The sequence below is a fragment of the Pongo abelii genome, chromosome 16 (assembly GCF_028885655.2).
Source record: "Pongo abelii isolate AG06213 chromosome 16, NHGRI_mPonAbe1-v2.0_pri, whole genome shotgun sequence".
Classification (NCBI taxonomy): domain Eukaryota; kingdom Metazoa; phylum Chordata; class Mammalia; order Primates; family Hominidae; genus Pongo; species Pongo abelii.
In genome coordinates, this window is record NC_072001.2 from 54,135,711 (window position 1) to 54,158,933 (window position 23,223).

At 41.5% G+C, this 23,223-nt stretch overlaps 1 protein-coding gene across 1 annotated transcript in view; it reads right to left on the reverse strand.

The window, feature by feature from the left end:
* Window positions 1–13,202: 13,202 nt before the first annotated feature.
* Window positions 13,203–23,223, reverse strand: part of LOC100439777 (aromatase) — a 35,588-nt gene continuing 25,567 nt past the window's right edge. The window contains exons 6-9 of the mRNA XM_054531471.1: window positions 20,839–20,953; window positions 20,209–20,371; window positions 17,461–17,702; window positions 13,203–16,199 (exon numbers count right to left, since the gene is read on the reverse strand). Of these exons, the coding sequence (XP_054387446.1) occupies window positions 15,951–16,199; window positions 17,461–17,702; window positions 20,209–20,371; window positions 20,839–20,953 (769 nt within the window). The 3' untranslated portion in view covers window positions 13,203–15,950. The remainder of the gene's footprint in view (window positions 16,200–17,460; window positions 17,703–20,208; window positions 20,372–20,838; window positions 20,954–23,223) is intronic.

The window sequence follows — 23,223 nt, forward strand, 5'->3', positions numbered from 1 at the left end:
CAGACGACCATGGCACTCTGAGGAATAATTGAGTTTCTCGGCATCACTAGGACTATTGTTTTCCTACTTTAAACTTGAACATGCTTCATGCTTAGGATACCAGACAGTAAAAAGTACAGGAACAATAGCACATTACAAAATTTTTATAAAACTCTACTTTACTCACCCTAAAAGCCCACATCCATGTTACTTTATTGAGAAAAACATGTCCAGAAATGGCCACAAACAGGGGCTGGCTCTTATGGGACAGTAGTCAACTCATCACCTATCTTTCCTATTTTCCACTTATTTTCAGCTTTGAATTTTAATAATTGCATTTCATGTTTCTGTTTTGATTTCAGCTACAAAGTGAATTACTTTTTTTTAAACTAGAAAATAAGGATTTCACATTATATTTAATGTTTTAGGTACATTAGCAATCTGGCTTCAAAATGATCCTCTTATTTGGAAACACCCTGAAAATATGAAGGAAAAGACAGTCCTAACCCCCTGAATGAAGTGTGATTTTAATGGAATAATATTGGTTTTCAGTACACATACCAGAACTTCTACATTAAATTCAGGGATCATACTGTTATTCTAATGATGCTGCCACTGCTTGGAACAATTTTGGAATGGCTTTTTTTTTTTTTTTTTTTTGAATAGCCTTCAGTGGACAATTTTGAAGAGAGATGAATAAGAAATAGTGTTGGGCTGTTCACGGCAGAGGCCACTGGCCTAAAAGTCTCCATGTGAGCCAATGATTTCCTAACTTCCTGTGTTCACAGTGCACTTCATGCTACTAATGCCTTTATTAAAGTAATCAAGGACCCCAAACATGGCTAAAGACAGTGAAAGTTATGATGAAATTAAAGTGTAGTCGCAGTGTAGTTACAACTACATGATGAGGTTGTCTCAGAGGGTTTCTAAAGGCACACATAGTTGTGGCTCTATTCATTTAGTCACCTGGGTCACAATTTGAAAAGAGTCCTTGCTGTCCTGATCAGGCTTGCTTTTTTTTTTTTTAAATCAAAGACGAAGTCCTTGCATGTCCCCTGGGTGTCCTTGGCATATCTGCCCTGTGTTCCTGCCCCTTCCTCTTAGGAGTCACAACCCCTAAATGCTGCACCACATCATACCTCGCACTTAGCTCAACTCTGAAATCATACGTAATAAAATTCATTTCACACGTGGGTCACATGTGGATCAAGTGTGATTGCACCACGGCAAGGGATTTGCGGTACCAGTAGCTGCAGCATAGGAACTGAGCAGCACTAGTCCCAGGTAGCTGGAGACACAGACTTAGATAGGAGCCTTCCTCAGCATAGCGAATAGGGACACACGTTTCTTTATTGTAAAGCACCAAAATTATAGATACCAGCCAAGCATTAGAGGATTAACTACAACAAAGATATAATCCAGGTACCATGTCTAGCACCCTGGGAAGACAATAATCAACCCTCCCGAAAAAAATGTGAGGCCTGGTAGCTGGTGGGAACCTTTGATATACATTAATAAACTTTATCATTACAGTGATATGTAATGATCATATTACATTAAATGATTATATTTAATCATTTGAGACTTATGGAAAGAACTGTAATGGAATCTTTTAGATGTGTGTAAACTAACAACATAATTTTAGGATTATCCTATTTCAATTCAGGTGTAGGTAAGACAGCCAGTGAAAAATTATGTGAAGCAAATAGTTGGAAAACTTTATATATAGGTTTCAAAATCTAGCTGAGACCTCCAAGGATAACTGGGCTCCTAAATAATGCCATTTTGCCACTTGATGTTGGGGCAGCCGTGTGGTTTAGGATCTGGCTTCCATGGGTTTGTCTGTGTCATGCAGACAATCCAGTGGTCTAGAAGTTCTGGCCAACATGCCAAGTCTCTGGCACACATGCTTCAGAGGGTCCTGGTGTGAATCTACTTTAGTTTCTTGTCCCTCCTCTGTCCCATCATGTAACCCACTTTCTTCCTCCCGCCTGCTTTCCCTATGTGACATGCCCTCCAAGTTCTTCAGCCCACATCCTCCAGCTTCATCCAGCCATTTTCCCCACCGTGATCATTCCACATCTGCTGCCCTGTCTAAATCATGGGAAGAGACAAATCTGGAGGAGAGGTAAGGGATGATGGAGGCACAGATCACAGATCTAGGAACTGGGGGTAGAGAGGGGATAGCCAGTGGCAGAGGGGCCAGAGACAGGAATGGGCAAGAGTGTGAGCTGGGCACTTGGAACAGGGCTTTCTCTCACTTTATAATCTTCCCTGTGCTTCCCAGGATCTATGCATTTGCACCTGCACCTGCATTTGTGGCCAGGTTCAGGGCACCTTTCCTAATCCATCCCTCAATCACAGCAAAACACCCTCAACTGTTGGCTCCACTTTGTCTCTATAAATGGTACCTCAGTAATATGAACTGAAACAAGTTATTTAAGACCGTGGGTTAACAAATAAAGGTTTTTAGCCAGATGATAACAAAATTACTTTGCAGACATATTTCATTTTCCAAGAAACCACACAATATATGTACATCACTCATAAATAATTTCTTACTCAAAATAAATGTAAATGAACTTGGCTTCTGGGACAACAAACTCTTTAGAGCTGTGGTTAATCCCCAGCATTTAAAGGATGTGGGATAAAAGATGGAGTCCTGACAGTGGCTGTGGGAAGTAGCTTTTCAAGCGCAAGTTGAGGCTACAGGATCAGTTGTTGGACAAGAGAGACGGAAGCCAGGCTGTGTAGCCAGGTCTGAGGAGTCCAGCTAAGGAAGGCAAGGGTTTGGCTATAACAGGGACATCTCACCAGCTTCTTGCCTAGTCTGGCTGCTGGGCATAGCTACCTCTATCTAGATCAGCCTGGGCAACAGGAGACACTATCTATACAATTTTTTTTTTTTTTTAATTAGCTGGACATGATGACTCATACCTGTATTACTAGCTACTTGGGAGGATGAGGTGGGAGAATAGCTTGAGCCCAGGAGTTGGTGGCTGCAGTGAACTATGACTGCACCACTGCAGTCCAGACTGGGTGTCAGAGTGAGACCTCATCTCTTAAAAAAAGAAAAAAGGCAATTTTAAACCACCTCACACCCATCAGGCTGGCTACTATTTAAGAAAACAAAAACAAACAGAAAATTGCACTGTTGGTGGGAATATAAATTGGTATATCCATTATGGAAAACAGTATGGTAGTTCCTCAAAAAAACAAAAAAGAGAATTAGTGTATGATCTAGCAACTCCACTTCTGGCTATATATCTAAAATAACTGAAAGCAGGGACTTGAAGAGATGTTTGTACATGAATGTTTGTAGCAGCATTATTCACAATAGCCCAAGTGCCTATAGACAGATCAATGGATAATAAAATATAGTATATGTATACAACGAAACATTATTCAGCCTTAGAAAGGCTATTTGGACACATGTCACAACATGGATGAAACTTGAGGACATTGTACTAAGTGAAATAAACCAATAAGGACAAATCCTATGTGATTATACTTACATGAGGTATCTGGAGTCATGAAATTTGTAGAGACAGAAAATAGAATAGTGGTTGTCAGGGGTTTGGGAGGAAGGAAAAATGGAAATGTTTGGTGGGTACAGAATTTTAGTTTTGCAAGATGAAAAAGTTCTGCTGTGAGTGGTATACAACAAGGTGAATGTACAAGTACCACTGAGCTGTATTAAAAATGGTTAAGATGGTACATTTTATGTTATGTATATTTTATCACAATTAAAAAGTTTTTAGAAAGGGAAAAAAAAGAGGGTTATGTCTTCCCATCTGTGCATCTCACGACGGTGTTATTACTGAGAGCTCGATGCCAGTCCCTTAGAAACACAAGGATGACTTGAAAACTTATGTACCAATTCATTTCCTCCAATTTCCCCCCTAATGAATAGAACCACAGTCCATCAGGAAAAGAAAAGTAACTTGAATATAGGCCAACTAGACCAAGGCTGGCCCACGTCCAGACCTCGGAGGAGGGAAGTGCTGAAAAAATCAGCTTCATTCATCAATGGGCAAGGTGTCTTTTGCCATTTCTGCCTTGCCTTGCACAGGCAGGCTGAGATGCGGTCTTGCTTTATGGTTCAGGAGAGAGGGCCAGAACCAGGCTGGCAGGGCCCTCTGCTGGGAGGCGGCCTCCGGGGCTGAACTGAGATTTAAACCCCATCCCTGGGGTGGTGGCACCACTGCAGAGGCAGCAAACAGCCCTACAGCTGGCAGCCAGTAGCCTGAGCTTCCTGGCAGGGAAAGCTAGACTTTACTGAGCACAGCCTGGACTGAGAATAGGGAGGCCGAGCTTCCAGTCCTCATATCGCCCTAAATAGCTGTGTGGCCATATGCAAAACGTTCTTAACTTCTAATACCTCAGGGTTTGTAGATGGTGGATTGTGCCCACTCTAGCCAGAAAGTTCCATTAAGCTATGAATGTAGTAAAAGCATATAAAGAATTTCCCCGAAACCCTGAGATATGATTAATTTCTAACAAGAAAAGGTGCCGTTCTTTCATCCTAATGAACCTTAGTCATTTTTATTTCCAGAATCTGTATGAGGGTCTTTGAGGCTCTGACTCATTTGAGACATTCATATGTGAAGTCTGGTCTGAAGGTAATTTTAAGTGAGGAAGAAATCTGGTTATAGAGCAAAAGTTTACAGAGGAAAAGAATACTAAGTGCGGGCATCAGTTACGTCTGTCTTGTGTGATAGTAAAATGAACCCAGGACTTCAAGTCAGAAAAGCTGGGTTCAAGTCTCTCTTATTGCCCCTCCCACACCCGCCCCAGCTGTCCTCTCATCCTCCAAGAGCCATTCTCCATGCAGCAGCCAGAGGGATTATTTTAAAACATCTTAGGTCATAACATCCTCCGGCTTAAAGCCTCTAGTGAGTTCCGACTGCACTTAAATGGCACATACACCAGTGGTGTTCTGGTAACTGTTTAACAACTGGCTCTCTTGGAGGACAGATCTGGGAGAAGAACCTGGGTTTGTTGTATTTGCCAATTATCATGGTGTAAAAACTCCCACTATGGCCAATTTCAAGCTATCAATTTGACATTAATCAGCTCTTAAAACCCTGAAAACTTAACAAGTGGCTCTCATGAGCTAGAATGAGCCAGATTTCAGCAACTCTTTCTATTTAAAATCCAGCTTCTTTCTGAGACCCTCACGACCCAGTGTGGTTTGTCCATCTTGCCAGCTTCACCTCGTTTCATGTTCCCTCTGATCATGACACTGCAGCCACTCTGCCTGTGTCAAATATTCCATCTCAAATATACACCCTCAAATATTCCAAGCTTGATCTCACATGAGAGCCTTCTCATTTGCTGTTCCCTCCATCTGGAACTTTCTTCTCTAGATCTTGACTGGTTATTCTTTGTCAGTTTGATCTTAACTTCAGTATGTCAGGGAGGCCTTACCTGAGCATCTAATTCCAAAATAGAGCCCCCTCCCCCATTACTATCTCATTACCCAGTTTATTTGCTTCATAGCCCTTGCCACTATCTGAAATGATCTGTTTCATTATTTGTTACTTTATTTGTTAGTTCTGTTTTGACATATAGGGTGCAAAGTTACAGGCACTAAGAACAAGGTCCAGCACATAGTATGTGGCAATAAATGTTCGTTGAAGAAATAAATGATTAATAGGTCAAAAATAAATTATTTCTGTTATAAGATGGAGTTATTTAAGCAGTAGAAAATTCCCAAATTCATTCTGACAATTTATAAAACTGGTTTCAAAGTTTTTTTTTTTTTTCAGTGGACATAGTTTTCTTTTAATGTGGAGAAAAGTATACATGCACTTTTAAAGACGAGATCAGGGACAGTCTTCTCTTCAAAATGAATGATTTGAAAGACCTCTAGGCCAGGGAGAAGGAGGAGGAGGAAGAAAGCAAAAATATGTAATTGGCGTATTCATTTTCCTAAGAGCCACGTGAACAGAAGCGGACCAAAGGAAGAGCAAAGAAAGGAAACAGACATTCCCGGAACATCGTTGCTGCCCCTTACATGCTGGGTTCTAATACTCAAGATCTACCTAATGGAAGAACCCTGTGGGGCATGTGTTTCACGGATGAGTAAAACTAGGCTGTAGGAGGTTAAGCAACTTGCCCCAGGACACACAGCTGGTAAACAGTAGAATTTAATTCTAAGTTGACCAAGTTCAAACTTTTCCTGATTAAGTATCTCCTATATAATAGGAGGTAGGGTGGCAGGAGGTTCTCCTCCAGAGGAAATTCTATGAACAAAGAAACCACATAAGTAATGATGGCAGATACCTAACAGAAGATTTTAATTATGGTAACATCCATTCTTAATTCACTGGGATGAAAGAAGAGACACATTTTCATAGTTTGAATCCTTATGAGTAAAGAATTTGATGGGAACTTCAGAAGAGTGGAAAAAGCACTTTTTTTTTTTTGAGACAGAGTCTCACCCAGGCTGGAGTGCAGGGGTGCGATCGCAGCTCACTGCAACCTCCGCCTCCCAGGTTCAAGCAATTCTCCTGCCTCAGCCTCCTGTGTAGCTCGGATTATAGGCACCTGCCACCACATCTGGCTAATTTTTGTATTTTTAGTAGAGATGGGGTTTCACCATGTTGGCCAGGCTGGTCTTGAACTCCTGACCTCAGGTGATCTGCCCGCTTCGGCCTCCCAAAGTGCTGGGATTATAGGCGTGAGCCACCATGCCCGGCTGGAAAAGGCACTTTTAGTTGATCACTGTATCAAAAAAAAAACAAAAAACAAAACAAAACAAAACAAAAAAACAGGATTACAGGGATAATTTTCTAGTGATTTATTTGAGCAGGATAAAATCCTGTTTGGTAGCATCCATGTTTGTCACAGCTGTTGTGGCTTGATGGACTTAACAGTCTTGGGACACATGGCTACTTGGGTTGGGGTGTAGGTTGGGGACATTTATGCAATAGAACAGTGTGCAAGGGAAGACGTTAATTGCCCTCCAAGTGCTTCCACTTAGGGGCACAGAGGAGTTATAATCTGTGCAGGGCTGCAGAAGACCTGCCCCAATGAGGCTGAAGACTCCACGAAGATAAGGTGCAGAGTGTGATCAAGAGGGGTCTTGGGTATAAAGCATGAGGATAAAAAAAGTCTTCTAGACTAGATCAGCGCTTCTCAGCCTTTAACATGCAACCAGAGTGCGTGAGGATCTTGTTGCAGTGCAGATTTGGACTCAGCAGGTCCAGGTGGGGCCTGGGCATTCCTATTACAACAAACTCCCTTGCGGTGCTGCTGCGACTGCTCTGGGGATCACACAGCTACACATTTTGGCTCGCCTTGCTACTCAAAATGTGGGCCACCTACCTCAGCATCAGTGTGATCTGGGAGCTTGTTAGAAATGCAGAACCTCAGGCGCTACTCACACCCACTGAGTCAGAACTTGAATTGTATCAAAATCACTAGGTGATTCACACATTAAAGCTTAGGCATTACTGCTCTAAAAATTGAGAAGTGCCAGTCAATTCTGGGGGTGCAGTGGGTCAAATGGGGGCCCCCAAAAGATAAGTTCACATCCAAATCCTTGAACCCATGAATCTGACCTGATTTGGACAAAAGGATCTTCGCAGATGTAGATTAAAAGCCTTGAGATAAAATCATCCTGGAATACTTGGGTGGGCCCTATATCAAATGCTGTGTCCTTAGGAGAGAAGGTGGAGGGAAATTTGAGACAGAAGAGGGAAAGATACAGACGGAATAGGAGGAGGCAATGTGACCACAGAGGCAGAGATGAGAGTGATGCAGCCACAAGCCAAGGAAGCCAAGGATGGCCTACAGCCACCAGAAGCTCAAAGAGGTAAGGAAGGATTCTCCCACAGAATTCCTCTCCAAGGGAGCGTGGCCCTGCCGACACCTTGATTTCAGGCTTCTGGCTTTCAGAATTATAAGAGAATACATTTCTGCTGTTTGAAGCCACCCAGTTTGTGGTAATTTGTTGCAGCAGTTCTAGGAAACAAATGTAAGGAGGAAGGGCTGTATCTCATCTACACAAGAGTTTGTCATGATAAAAGGAGGGTGGCTGCCTCCGCTTCACCAGCTCAGAATAAAAGAGTGACCTCAGCCTAAGCAATTCAGGATGGTGAGTGCAGATGGTAAGAGAAAGGGGAAGTAGATAACAGGAGGCTCAGGAGAGAATGAGGGAAATATGGAAGATGGATCTGCAGAGGTAGAAGAAAGAGAAGGACAAAAAGCAAACACACCCCAGGTTTACTGGGGTGGCATTCAACAACAGGGGCAAGATGGCAAGCCTGGGGTTGGGAGACAGGCTGGGGTTTCCCCAGAGCACAGTCCTCAGAGCTGGTCCTGAGACAGGCCGAGGGGAACTGCAGAAGGAAAGAACTACTGAGAGGATTCATTATGCAAGGAGCCGCAAAAGACCTGCGAGAAGTAGAAATACAGGCTGTTGAGAGAGGTTAGAATGAGACCCAAGAAGGAGAACCAGGAACAATTGCATTAAAATAGGATGAAATGTGCTTTTTTGATTCATTTGGAAATGAGTTAATCTTGTAAATAGGCATAGTGTTACCTATCCTGGCAAACAATGGACATCAAATGTGATTATTAAACACAAAATACCATATATTTGTGATCCTTATGAGTATCAGCTGATTGTTAAGCTAAGAGAGATGCTTCTGAAAGATGGCCTCTTTGAGACTATGTGTTCCCCAAGCCAGCTTTTTGGCTTAACTTAGAAAATGTGTAAATCCTCACCAGTTGGTTGTAGAGAGGGGCACAAACCCATGCACTTGTGGAATCTTCGGTTGCAGGAGTCCAAAAGTTCATCTCCTCCAATTTCCCAATGAGCAGGAATATCTACCCCCAACTGCTAGTACCCCTGACGAAGATGTATCTGGCTTCCCCCACCCGGCCATGTTTTTCTTGCTTAAGCATGTAGATTGATCATTCACTGTCTTTCAGTGGCACTTAGCAGACTGCAAAGGCCGCATTTTAGAATGTGTACATGTGGTGCCTATTCTTAGGAATTTAATAGTACTAACTTCTCTTACTGGTTTAAAGATTGACTCTCTCATTCATTTAACAGAAATGTACTGAGAGCATGCTGTGTGCCAGACATGGAGATGAGTAAAACGTGGATGACTAGAGAACACATATGGATCACTTTACTTTGGTTGCTTAATATAGCAGAATCAATAGAATTGGTTTGACTCACCCCTAGCTGTTGGTTGGAGAGACAGGGCAAAGTCTCAAGTCACTGTTCTTGGACTTATTCCCATGGTGGAGTGGCTGGTGTGAGTTATGATAGGAGCCAGAATTCCCTAGTTTCCTCAATACCTCAATTCCTCCAATATTAATACCTAAATTGTTGACCAATTAAACCCTACACACATTTATTGTTATACTATATTTGATTTCCAAAAGGACCAAAGCACACTTTTAGTGTTGCATACAGGAAAGATCATCATAAACCTTGGAATAAGCCAAGAAGTTAAAATTCCTAGCTGAGTGAGTGTAGGCAAGTTACTCTGGGAATCAGTTTTATCAGCTGCAAAATGGGAAATAATCTATACTTTGCATAATTGTTGTGAGGTTTAAATAAAATAACCTGGTCTATGGTCCGACTGATTTATAATAATTCTTTCCCCTTCACACTTGCCCCAGGATCACATGCAAAGATGTGTCAACCATTCCTGCATCATCATGGGCAGGTATTTCTCTGAAGCGAGAGTTCATTTCTCCTTGCCTGTTTTTTGGTTGTTTTTAGAGCCACATGAGTAGTAAAAGCAGCTGCTGCATTATGAGAAAGTGTAAGCATGCCAGAGGCATTGGTGCCCAGAGAAAGTGGTCATTTCAGCAGGGAAGGGAGGTATTATTGAGCTCTTAGTGCTTCAGTTGGTTTGAGTATAAAACCAATGCCACTTAGAAAAAAATTATTTGCTTCAGCAAACCCGTTGGCTTGCTCAAAAGTTGCAATAGGAATAAAGTAATTATTTGTGAATGAAATGTGTTCCATCAACATCTCCATCCCCCTGCAGCAGCAAGTTAGGGATACATGCAGACATACTAGTGTTTGGGGGCTTGCAGTCAGCCAGTTGGGGCACACTGGATGCCCAAATCATCCTTTCAATGAGCAAATTGCATGCTTGACCTGAGAGTGCCATATACATTCAATTTGCTATTAGGGCTTAGATACAAAGTGGAAAAGATGCTGCTATGTTTATGAAGCAAAATAGTAACTTAACATAATGAAGGCATCGGAAACTTATGGAGCAAAATAGTAACTTAACATAATGAAGGCATCAGAAACGACTGTAGAGCTCCTCTGGTGTAATCCATATTTACAGAGATGGCTACTGATATTCGGATTGGTGAAAGGGCATTGAAATCATCATGAGAATATGCACAGCTATGAAGGGAAGTGAGCCAGGTGAAATCAAACAGCCCTGGACTTGGAGCCGGGATCCCCAGAGGAGTCCTGGATCTGGTGCTTAGTGGGTGGCTTTGGACAAACCACTTAGGCTCTCTGGGCTTTAGTTTTCACATCAGTGAAATGGGACTTCTCTGCCTTTCTCACTAGGTGAAGACAGGGTGCAAACAAAATGTTGGATATGAACAGGAATGATGTTAAAGACCTTAAACCATGGGCCCAATCCAGCTCACGGATGAGTTTGGTTTGGCTGGCACTGTGTTTGGTTTGGCTGGGACTAGCATTCAGGAACACGCAACCTGAATGCCTTTAGGTGAGGCATTTTCCTTGTCTCCCACAGGCTCTACTTATAGCTGGTCTGATTGTCCAATTTATGTTGCCTGCCTGGCTCCTATAGGCATTCTGATTTGGCAACCCTTGCAACCTAAACACCACATTATAGTGGACCAGCTTCATGTGTGGGTGAAGTAGGTGGTATCATTTTAGGGCTATCTGGAAAGTACCATCTCCTTTCCCTCCTCCTCTCCTCCCACAAGCCCAGCTTGCAGATGCCTATCAAGCTTTTGTGCAATTCCCTAGAAAACCAAAAACTTCTACTGTAAGGGAGGATGACATTTTGAAACTTAGCTATGCTTTATAACTTAGGTAGACACATTTATTTATTTATTTATTTATTTTATTTTATTTTTTTTTGAGTTAGGGTCTTGCTTCGTCACCCACGCTGGAGTGCAGTGGTACTATCACAGCTCACTTTGATCTCGAACTTCTGAGCTCAACCAATCCTCCCACCTTAGCCTCTCAAGTTTTTAAAAAATGTTTTGGGAGTAGTTTTTGATCATAGAACCTGAGACACTGGCCATATGTGTTAGGGTATATGTGGGTAGGGGAGGGAAACTCTACCAAGCAGGTAGCAAAGGAATAAAAATGGATGGATTGGGGGGAATAATAACCACATCACAGTATTGTTGAGAGAAGTAAATGACATGATTGTTAAAAGGGCTTAATGTAGTAAGAAAGTACCTACAGTTACTGTTTTCCTGGCCTGAAAGAAGGAATGCACTTTCACAACCCTTAGTTCTTCATCTATCCAGGCTTAACTAGGCTAGAAGAGGAAGACTTTGTGTACATGTGTCTGGCTTTGCCTCCTCCACACCAAACCCCTAGCTTATCCCCATTGGCAATAACTATGTGAGGGACTGAATATTTCATTCATATATGGAAACCTTGCCCGAAGAAGAAATTGCATAATAGCTGTCACTCATAATAGACTTATTAGCATTTGCCAATTTGGCCAAAATATAGGCAATTATATGGCCATGATGCAGTCTTCCTTGCACACTCTGTGTTTATAGAAAATGACTAGGTTTTAAATCCACTCCTTATTTTTCAATGCAGTGACAAATCTGAAATGAACTGAAATTGTGCAAAGCTAGAAATGTTCCTGATGGTCAGGTAAATGGCCAAATGGAATCTGATAATTTCCTATTGAGGCAGCTGTTGGAATAAACTCATTAGTACTACCTCCACTTTATGCTAACTAAACTTTTACAGCACTTTCCCCTATCTCTTTTGAGAAAGCATCTTGAAACACATTTGGGAAGTAGGGAAGGCAGGTAAAATCATCCGTATTTCATAGATGAAGAAACTGAGATATTCTTTGCTTCAAATTCCTTGGGCAATGAGATGGGGAATGAGCAGCCCTTAAAAGGAGTTTACCCAGCATCACATGGCAAGAGAGCTGGGGAAGTGGAATGAGACTCCCCAGCCTCTCAGCAGGTTAGTCCTGCTGCAAAAAGATGGCGCGAGAGAGGGGACAAGGGCTTTGGAATGAGAGGTGGACTCAAATCCAGGTTGCTCCTTTACTAGCTGAGTGCTTGGGTGCAAGTCCCCAAACTTCCTGGGACTCTGTCTTATCAATAGGCTGCAGGGATTACTGAGGCATTCATACTGATGGGAAAGTTGTCATGAAACCTAATATGAGATAATAGAAGCATCTGGCACATCATCTCCTGCCTCCCTCTACTGCACAAGAAGAGGTTTGAGGAGATCATGATTCAGCCTAATTACTGAACTCGTCATTATCATGCCCTATGCTGAGTGAGAGGCTGCTGTGTACCAGCACTGTGCTAAAGGGCTTCACAGAAATTATTTCTTGCAATCTTCACAGCAATGCTTATGAGATAATTATTATCCCCATTGGATTGATGAGAAAACTTTGATATGGAGAGATGAAACAGCTTGTCCAAAGCATATTCTTACAAAAAGGCTGAGCCCAGATTCAGGGCTCCACTGCCTCTCTATTCATGGAGTCGCAGAGCTGAAAGGAACTTTAACAATTACCTGGACCACAGGCACTCAGCTGCCATGCCTTGTAATTAAGACCTTCTTTGCAAGAAATGTTTTGCTAACAAATTAAAATACTGAGGTTTGTGAAACATTTGCTTTTGGTTATAAATCACAGTGGATTCGAGGTTATTCTTATGATAATTATCGTTTTCTTATGACTCTCATTTGTTTTGCACTTTGAAATGTTTTCTTGATGAGAGAGAGCAGGGTATACTTAATGGGCTGGACTTGATGAATGGGGGTTGCCCTGTCTAAATAGGTTCCATTGTCTTGTTGACCTGGTAGAAACAGGGTTATGGCCATTGACTTCCTAAAATAGGCCAATACCTGCTAAAAGCTGCAGAAAGGAAATGAGGAAGTTGAAACAGGTAAGCCCTGACAGGATTGAGCCCTGAAGGGTTAATCCCTTGACTTTGTTCTTTGAGCTAAGAGCAACTGAAAGCATCATACACTCCATTTGACTTACTACTTTGACAAGGTTTAATTAGTATGTCTTTCTGCAAGAATAGGTGAGAGATTCAGTCCCAGAGCCCAGCTGATACAGATTGAAAAGGGTCCCTCTATCCTTCAGTGGGCCAATGGCACATGTTTTTGTGGAATATCAGCACCATGAACAGTGAAAGGTGCTGCTTAGGAATAAAAAGTGGCAATTTCCAAGTGATATTTCTCAATAATGAGAGAGCTTGCTGGATGTGATTATTTTCCACTTGAGAGGGGGAAAATGGGATCTCAATGAAGGCATGGGGGTGTCTAGCATGCCCAAGGATATAGAAGGGTACAATTGTCCTTACAATTTGATAATGATAAAGCCCTTATATGCATGCATTTCACTAATAATTTACACATTCCAGTTCTTTCAGAACTGATGAAAATGGAATCCACAGCACATTGCACATTCAAGAGTGACAGTTAAGCACTTAACAATGAGGCAAAATTCTGAAGAGATAATAGAATTTTCAAATATGTGTTCATCAGCCTACTGAAAAGCCAATGGTATTCCAGAATTCCAAGGCCAAGCCTCTACAAACATATGGGGTTTGTCTATACAGGCTAAGCAGAGTGAAAAGTTGAACAACTACCCAGGTAATTTGATTCTGGGAGAGTTTGCTTGGATCGTTCAAACCAACACTTCCCCTCTTCCTGTCCCTCCCCCATGTCCCTCACACCCACCCCCCACCCCTCCACTCCCAGTTTTCCCCCAGGATATTTTTGTACCTACAAAATAGATATCTATGTACAGCTATATCAAACATCCATTTCACTTTGACTGTGTAGACATAGACATTGGCTTCATATATACAGATAAAATACACATAAATGTCCCAAGAGTATTGGATGGGTGAAGTACATGGATCCAAAGTTGGGATTCTTCCACCATGCAGCTCCAGCCAGAGGCAACGTAAACAGAGTGTTACTAATTTTCAAGTGAATTAATTGGGACACATTAAATCGCAAATCCTGGCCTTGCTTTCAGGGGTCTAAATTATTTGGATGATTGTCTTGACCTGACTACATACGTATTCACGTACACAGGCATAGTCTGTATATTTTTAGGCCATACAGATGATCCAAATAATTCCAAGCTCAAATAAATGTTTTACTCTTTACTAATGTCCATTCTTGAATTCTTGGAATACCTACCTCTTTATTTGGTTTCTGCATCAGTTGGGAGTATCTCTGAGCAGGAATGTCTATTCAGAACTGAGCTTGGGAGTGAATACAGGGAGACAGGACGGGGAAATGGGGATGGAGATAGATTACAGAAGAAAGAAAGTAGCTCCTGCTTTCAGGGAGATTACACTGTCATCTTATACTCAGCTTATTACTAGACAGTAGGATGAAAAGAATAGTCAAATGGGATGGCAATGGATTCAATGACAAATATTTATCTATTTGTAAGTAAGTTTAATTTTTTAGTTTTTCAATGACATTCAGTAGAGATAGTTATATTGGCTATATAACACAAGTAAAGTGGTGTTTGGAAAGTTCCTCCATTCATTTGATTTCCTTTAGAAAGCGAATTCCAAGGTGTGCATTTTATCCATGACCACATACAATGATTCAATGAACTAGATAATGTTAAATCTCTCAGGTTAAATTTTGAGGTAGGATTAAAAAATACTTCAGGGGTTCTACTCTGACCACGTTCTTTACTGATCTGTTGCCCTTGGCTTTGGGGTCATGGGAAGAAAGAGGGAGAAAATGTCGAAGGAGAAGAATAAGGGGATGAGAGGAGTACCCCTTAGAAGTTTGAGCCCGTTGGGTTGGGACTTTTCCTCCCCCAATCACTGAAGCTGTAGTAAGAGCAAATCAATGTCACATTTACAGTTGTCTCTTGGTTAGCCACACTAATTGAGCTAAGCAAAAATGGGAACATGCCAAAAGGATTTTTATTTGAATTTGAAGTGCATCATGTGAATTTTTTTTTTCTACAGCAGACACAGGGCCCTAATAATACTTAACCCAGGCTATTACTAAATTAGTTTGTATTACCTGATGATTATATATAGTTTGTATTACCTGAATCTACAGGTAATACAATGAATTGTAGCACAGGCTACTGGCTGAGGCATAAGTCGACAGACTGGGAAAGAATTTCCTCTGATTTAACTTTTGCCACAGACAGATCATATGTGGACAAACAGGAATTCATTGGGCTTAATTCACAGCAAGGGTCAAATGCTGAATTTCTAAGCATTTCTCCAAAGACTATGAATGTTGCTGTTCCACCTCTACAGAAAACAAAATTAAAGTACTTTAATTCACACTAGCAGGTGAGTTTGGCCCCAGGTACCCTGACATTGGCCTTGTCTTTCTAATCAACTTGAGTGTTTCTGCCCCAGACATAAAGATCCCCTTGGTTGAGGCAGTAGAGCTCTACTGGGGAACTAGACATACATTTTGTTAATGAAGGCCTATCCTTCTCAAAGCACATTTGGTGAAATCGGGCCTTTATGGATACGGTTTCTTCACCGACTATTTCTCCCTCAAACTCTTGGCCTCTGCTTTTTCTCTTGTAGCCTGGTTCTCTGGTGTGAACAGGAGCAGATGACCAATAGCACCTAGCTTGGTGACAACCCATAGGAGGTATGCCTATAAAATGCCATGGGCCACTGAGTGTCCACTGTAAGGATGACACTATTGGCAAGGATGGATGATTTGTATGTGAACTACTGATGAGAAATGCTCCAGAGTGGGTACTGACCAGCCTTCTCTAGTGTTCCAGACACCTGTCTGAGTTTCTTGGGGTAAAGATCATTTCCAGCATGTTTTTAGTCTCATCTGGGTGCAAGGACAAGTCGTGTATCTTCTGTATGCTCTCAACACACTGTCCTTGCAATGTCTTCACGTGGAATCGTCTCAGAAGTGTAACGAGGATGGCTTTCATCATCACCATGGCGATGTACTTTCCTGCACAGCCACGGGGCCCAAAGCCAAATGGCTGAAAGTACCTATAAGGAACCTATGAAAATGATCAGACAGTTAGCCAGAATATTAAAGGCTAGAGTCACTCAGTCTCTGTTTGATTCATTCTGAAAACATGGGTCAGTCGGAACACTGTTTTGGGGTTATCAGCCACAATGCCCTCCACCCCCTCAGATGAACAACTGGAACTCAAGCCCTTTCTCTGTCCTGTTTCATTCACCCTTTGTGATCTGACCCAGCCTCAGAGAGTCCCCAGTTTTGCCTTTCATGTGCTGGGGTAAAGCAATGCAAACAAAATCTTATTACAGCAAGTGTTAGTATAATCAGGTAGCTCTGTGGAATAGCCACAGATTTACTATTGTTTTATAAGTCACTAAGGCAAAGATTATTTTTGTGTGACACCATATAAGGGACAAAGGCAAGCAAAGATGTAGATTCCTGGCCTATTCAGTGCCAAGCATCTAACTATTTTTAGTTATGCAGAAAATTAATGAGGACCACATCTGTCCTCATTAAGTCCACATCTGGACTTAGTGCCTGGCATATAGTAGATGTTCAATAAATTTTTGTTGATCAGTTGACTGATTTACATAGCATTATCTGGATTGCCCGTGTAGAAACAAAATGAATTAGAGTACTGAATTATTTAGCATCATGTTTCTACACCATATGCAAATTGAAAAAAGGGCACTTAGGGAACTGCGTACGTAATTCAGATTGAAAAACATATTGCCTAAAATTTGACGTAATGAAGGTGGAATCTGTAGTATACATCAATTATAAAAAAAGAAAAACTGTCTCTCTTCTAATTATTAAGTCCTATTTAGAATGGGACCTACTGCTCATGGGGCCATTTGATGAGGCAAAGGCACTTTGCAAAAACCAAATCTTTTGGTCTCATTTGATTTTCATCTGAAGCAGTAGTGGACTTGCCTTTGCTCAGATGGTGCTATAGCTGAACGTGATGACATGATGACAAAGTTTAAATGGAAAAGTAGGTTGGTTGGGTTAAACAAAAATCACTTCATTTTAGCCAAATGAAGGGCCCAGCTTTTTCACATTTTGACCTATTTTGTGGCCACCAGGTTTTAGAGCTGGAGACCCAGCATCCTTGAAGGCTTGAGGATGAATACGGGAGCCCTGCTCCAAGCTAGGGGACATGTGTGCTCCTGGTGAGGTGGCAGAGGGAATGAGTAAGAAAAATGAAGCATTTGTGGTGCAAACACAAAGAACCAGAGAGGATTTAACAGTTGACATTTTCAAGAGTGGCACACTCAATTTTAAGGAAGGGCTCTTACATTCTTTGCAAAATTTTCAAGAGTAAATTCATTGGGTTTGGGAAAAAACTCGAGTCTGTGCATCCTTCCAATATTCAGGATAATGTTCGTCCCCTTTTTCACTGGGTAGCCATCGATTACATCATCTTCTAAGGCTTTGCGCATGACCAAGTCCACAACAGGTTGGTACCGCATGCTCTCATAAATGAAGTTTTCCATCACTTTTAATTTTTGTATATCATCAATCTTTATGTCTCTCTCACCTGTGGAAACAGATAAAAGGGACAAAGAAGGTAATGTTAGTTTCCATCTGTGATTGGTATTAAAGCTTCTATTTTTTCCACAGAACAGTTTGCTCTTGGTTGAAAAAAACTGTGGCTCTAATTCTAATGCACACCAGCAACCAGGGCCAAATATGTTATGCTTGGTCCACAGAGTGTTTTATAAAAACTCAGATATGAAGCCAATTACCTTAAAAACTGGAGGAGTTTATAGAAAAGCCTGAATGTCCAGAAAACTTGGTGACGCTGAACTTACATTCCCACATAGCAATAATGGGCTGACGCTGAGTGGCCAATTACCTGTTTAGAGGGGGCATACATCGTACAGTTCCATCTAGACCACACCCAATCTGCTTCAAACATTCATCTCATCTGCCTGCTTTCTGAAATCTTTGAGTTTTTGTTCCCTACTCTAAATTGTAGGGGACATTCATTTCCTCTCTTCACTTATGAGCAAACTGGCACCACAACCATCCCAGAGATGATGCACAGGCTGCTGCAGAGATAAAGTGATATGGCAGATTTGATCTATTTCAATGAAATTTTCTCTTCTGGTTACCTGTGCAGTCATCTGCCCATACATGTCACTGATAGTCCCTCTGCATCTCATCAGAAAGACCTGCAGTAGAGTGACAAGGACGTTCTCCCCACCACGACAAAATAGGTGCCTCAGATCAGCCCCGGGTGAGCTGGGGATAGATGGACACCCTCCCTGTCTCAGATTAGCCTGACACTAGTCAAAGAGGCTTAGATTATTCCCAGACATGGTAAAGCTTCAGAGATGCCACTTTTGCAGGATAAAAAATAGCCCAGGGTCCTGAGGCAGCCCTGTCTCATATACAATGAAGCCACTGAGGAAAGGTCTAGTTTGGTCAGAGTCTTCTCATGGCCCTTCCTCTTACATACTGCCCTTGGCACACTCAAGGGTCTAATGGGGCCTGTATAGCTGGGGTTGGGAGGTAGAAAAGAAGATGATGGAGAAGGTGACCAAAGGTGCTCACTAGGAAGTAGTTACCGAGTCTGTGTGTGGCACACAGGAGGGAACATGGACGCTTGCAAATGGCTCTGCTGCTTTTCCATCTTCGCAGAGGCCTTTTGAAGTGTCAGGGGAACATTAACACGTACATGTACATTTCACCTCTCAAATAAATTATATTCAATGTGTATTAAAGGCTTATGGTTTCCCTGAACACCCTTCTTCAGTCTCTCTTTACTGTATTGAGCTTGTTTTCTTTTTCCCACCAGACCATGAGCCCCGTGAGTGCAGAGGTGGTGTTGGCTTGTTCCAGGCTGTAGCCCTGCACCTGGCACAGAACCTGAGAACCTGATAGGAGGCACTCAAGAAAACATTCTGGAATTTGGAGTCCAGATGTTATTCTGTATCCTTGCTATCTACCTTGCCGGGAAACTTCCCACCTGTGTGAGGTATCTGCAGATCCCTTCTCTCCCATATTTAACCCTTTGATGAAATTTTCCCTTGTGTTTAACTATTTCAAGCAGCACTCCAATGATTTGAAAAAGATGATACCCTTCTACAAGCAAATAACTTGTTTTGCAGGGTCTGTGTAAAGTCAAGAGAGGGTAGTCCACATTCTGTAATATCTCTTCACATCTGTAAGAAATGTGTTCCTAAAAGATTACTCATGTGAAGGAAGTGTCAAATGAGGGATTCTGCTTTCTCCCAGAAAGCAAGTTTGATTTCTTTCAAAGGTGGCCTTGTTTCTGTAGAAGACTGGGGCAGGATGAAACTGAAGCAGAGACAGAGCAGTGAAGCGGTAGAGTTGGAGAAGACCTGAGTGTGGACCTGGAAGCTCCCCTGCGGAGGGCAGGGGAGAGGAAGGGGCTAGCATCACTGGATTGGAGTGGAGAGGGAAATGTATCACTCCCCTGTCTTTGCTGTCATCCTCTCCTCTTCCTTCTGCCACAAACTGGAAGTTCATTTGTGAAGGGGCTGCTTGAAGCCCAGAAACAGTGTTATAAATGGTAGACGATCATTTCCCTGGGACGATAATTTCCCTGGGAGATTCCACAAAAGTCTTTTGTAACTGACAAGGTAGGCAGAACATTGTATATGATCCCATGTTTTTGTAAAATGGACAAATCCAACCATAAATATGTGTTTGTGGGCAAATAGAAAAAGATTTTAGCAAATACACAGCAAACTATTAACAATGGTTGCCACTGGAGAGTGGGGATGAGGCTGGAGAGGAGAGCGCAAAGGATTGGGGGATGTCACTTACTGCTTTACACGTCATTCTGTGATTTAAATTCCTCCCAATGAGCATGCATCATTTTTATGATTAAGAACACAGAAAGAGCTATCTTTTCAGTCTATCTGGTATAATCAAATGTGACAGAATGTCTTACTTTATTGTTTGGAGCGAATTATAGAAAATTTTATGTTTGATATCAGATTCTTAGGACATAAGGAATGAACATTCAGAAGAAATTGTTTTTAAGATGTATTATTTATTTGATAAATTCTTACCAATAACAGTCTGGATTTCCTTCATTATTGCCTCTTCAACATTAGGGTGCTTTGCAATGAGAAATAGCATGAAGAACAAAGAGACAGACATGGTGTCAGGAGCTGCAATCAGCATTTCCAATATGCACTGGTTCACATTCTCTCTTGTCAGGTCACCACGTTTCTGAACAATTGGAAGATGGGAAAAATTTGGAAAAGTGAATCAAAGTTTCAAAAAATGAGGGGAGGTGACACTCAAGGATCAACAACCTCAACAAAATGAAATCATAGAAACCACGTGTCTCTGTGATTGACTGTGGACATTTTACATGACAATCTTTAGCTGAAAGATGAACGATTAGGCCGACTGTCTATGTATGTAGTGTCTTTGGCCTCCCCCAACTTGTTTTCATATTTATATTGTTACACAGAAGAGTCACAATCTTAGCAGTCAGTCTTACTAGAATGTTCCAATCTTAAAGGCCTTACTGAAATATCTAATGTGTGGGCTATTTGGATTGGGATTACAGAACTGCTAGAGAAAGTATTTAAAAGCAGAAATATGCAACAGTTACAAAAGGGGATCTTTACACACCTCTACACAGTCATAACATATGTGGCATGGGAATTACGGTTAGTTCAGGTCAGTACCTCCGCTAAAATCAACTCAGTGGCAAAGTCCATACATTCTTCCAGTTTCTCTTCTGTGGAAATCCTGCGTCTTTTTTCTGCTATCAGAACTTCTATGGCATCTTTCAAATCCTTGCTGGAAAAAAAGTCAAAATATCGTCTATTTGTACTCAGTTTAGACATCTAGCAAAACAGATTTATTTGCCATGTATTTAGGTAAAATGATCTGCTTTAATTGAAACCATTGGTGCTTATGAGTAAGTGAATTACTATTTTATTTCTTCATAAATACGCTTAAATTACATAGACCCTATACTTCATGTTAAGGTGCCAGAGTTAGCTAAGATTTCTGGATACTGGTAGCAAAATCAAGCCTGTGACTTCTAGTTAAGGGTTAAAAATTGATATCAAAAGGCTAAATCTAGCAATGTTTTCCAATTTCTGATTTGGCAGGCACAATGTTTAAATTAAAAAAACAAAAACAAAAAAACCTGTGAGTGCTGTCAGGTGCTCTTCAGTTTGCCACAGGCACCTCCATTCCCTTGTCTTAAATTCCCATAGCCTGCTTTTTTTTTTTCTTTTAATTGAGACAAAGTATCAATGTGCCGTCCAGGCTGGAGTGCAGTGGCATGATCTCAGCCCACTGCAGCCTCTGCCTCCTGGGTTCAAGCCATTCTCCTGCCTCAGCCTCCCGAGTAGTTGGAATTACAGGCACCCGCCACCACGCCCAGCTAATTTTTCGTATTTTTAGTAAAGACAGGGTTTCACCACGTTGGTCAGGTTGGTCTCAAACTCCTGACCTCAGGTGATCCGCCTGCCTCGGCCTCCCAAACTGCTGGGATTGCAGGCATGAGCCACTGCACCCAGCCCCCATAGCCTGCTTTTATTTGCCTAGTCCTGAAGACTGTTGAGTTTGAGATTCCTGTTCTAAACAGTAAACTCCAGTGACTAGGTATCATTCTTGATATTTATTCTCATGCCTTGTTAGTTTCTGCCACATTGTAAACACTAATATGTGTTGAATGAATAACGAGCTGCATAAATATGTATAGGCATTTTGGCAGTGTGGTTGAAAGAACACTTGGATGGGGTGGGGTCAGGTCCTAGTTCAGGTTGTTCTCTTTCTATGTAAGATAATTTAAGTCTCTGGGCCCTACATCCTTTTAAAGTGAAGGGATCAGACTGGATGAAAAATAAAGTCACCTTGAATCTAAATTCAATTTTTCTTATCTCTGTCCTTAAGTGTATTGTTCCCTTATCTCAGGGAACAATGTTCTGTATTACGTTAAATGTACAATAAATCCATCTTCCAAATTCTAATTGACATGTTCACCTATACACTTAAATACTCTACTGATCCATGCATTCATCAAATGTTTGCTGAGCATCTCCTATATACAAAGAACAGATATTCACTCAGCTGGGCTGTGGTGCCCTCTTGCTAGTAGGCTGAGAATGCTCATAGCATTCCCATCTGAGCACTAGCCCCAAATGGTCTGGGAGGTGTTGGAATGCCCCAGCCTCTAAATTCATAGAGAGCTCCTTGAGGGAACTGCAGAAACCTAAGAGAAAACCTTATATAGACTCGTACAATAAATTTCTATGAGTCCAATGGCCAAGACCAAGGCTAAACTAATGACTGAGAACTATGTAATGAACTCTTCAGACCACTACCACTGCCAACAATTCTGATCACAGGGAAGAGATGAATCTTTTATCTATTTGTTTTCAAGTCACAATAAGCTCCGGTGGAAATGAAATGTATAAAGAACCAAGTGTCTAAAACATTCACCTAGTACTTATCAACCATGAGAGAATAAACAAAACAATATCAAGTTGGCTTCTTCTCTAGAAACTAATATTATTGAATTTCAAAATCCACAAGTAGAATAAAGTCAGGTCTTCAGACAAGCTTGGGGACATTTAGAGATGGAGAACTTGAAATGGTTAGGAACATCTGAGGAAGATATGAACACAGGAAAGGGAGAAACTAACATATTTAGTACCCCCTATGTGCCACGCTCTATGCTAATTGCCTTACTTATATGATCTCATTAACCTATGCCCCTACTCTAGAAGATAGGTTATATCTTATTTTAAAGAACTTCCCAAGGCCATTAGAAACAGGACCCAAAACAGGAGTTCCTGCTTCTAGATTCCACAGGCTTTCCATTGGTGGTTAGAGGTAGCAGTGTTTAGTGACTGGCTACCTGTACTCTACAAACCCATTGATTAGCCTGTAGGCCCCTGGGCATTTGTCCAGTTTTCTGCCAGACGATTCTAAGACCAAAACAAAGTCATTTAATGACAATTTCAGGACCCCCAAAACACAAGATACAGAATTTCAAAAACCCACACACATTTTATTGAAGTTAATTATACTCATTAAGAAAAAATTCTATTGAG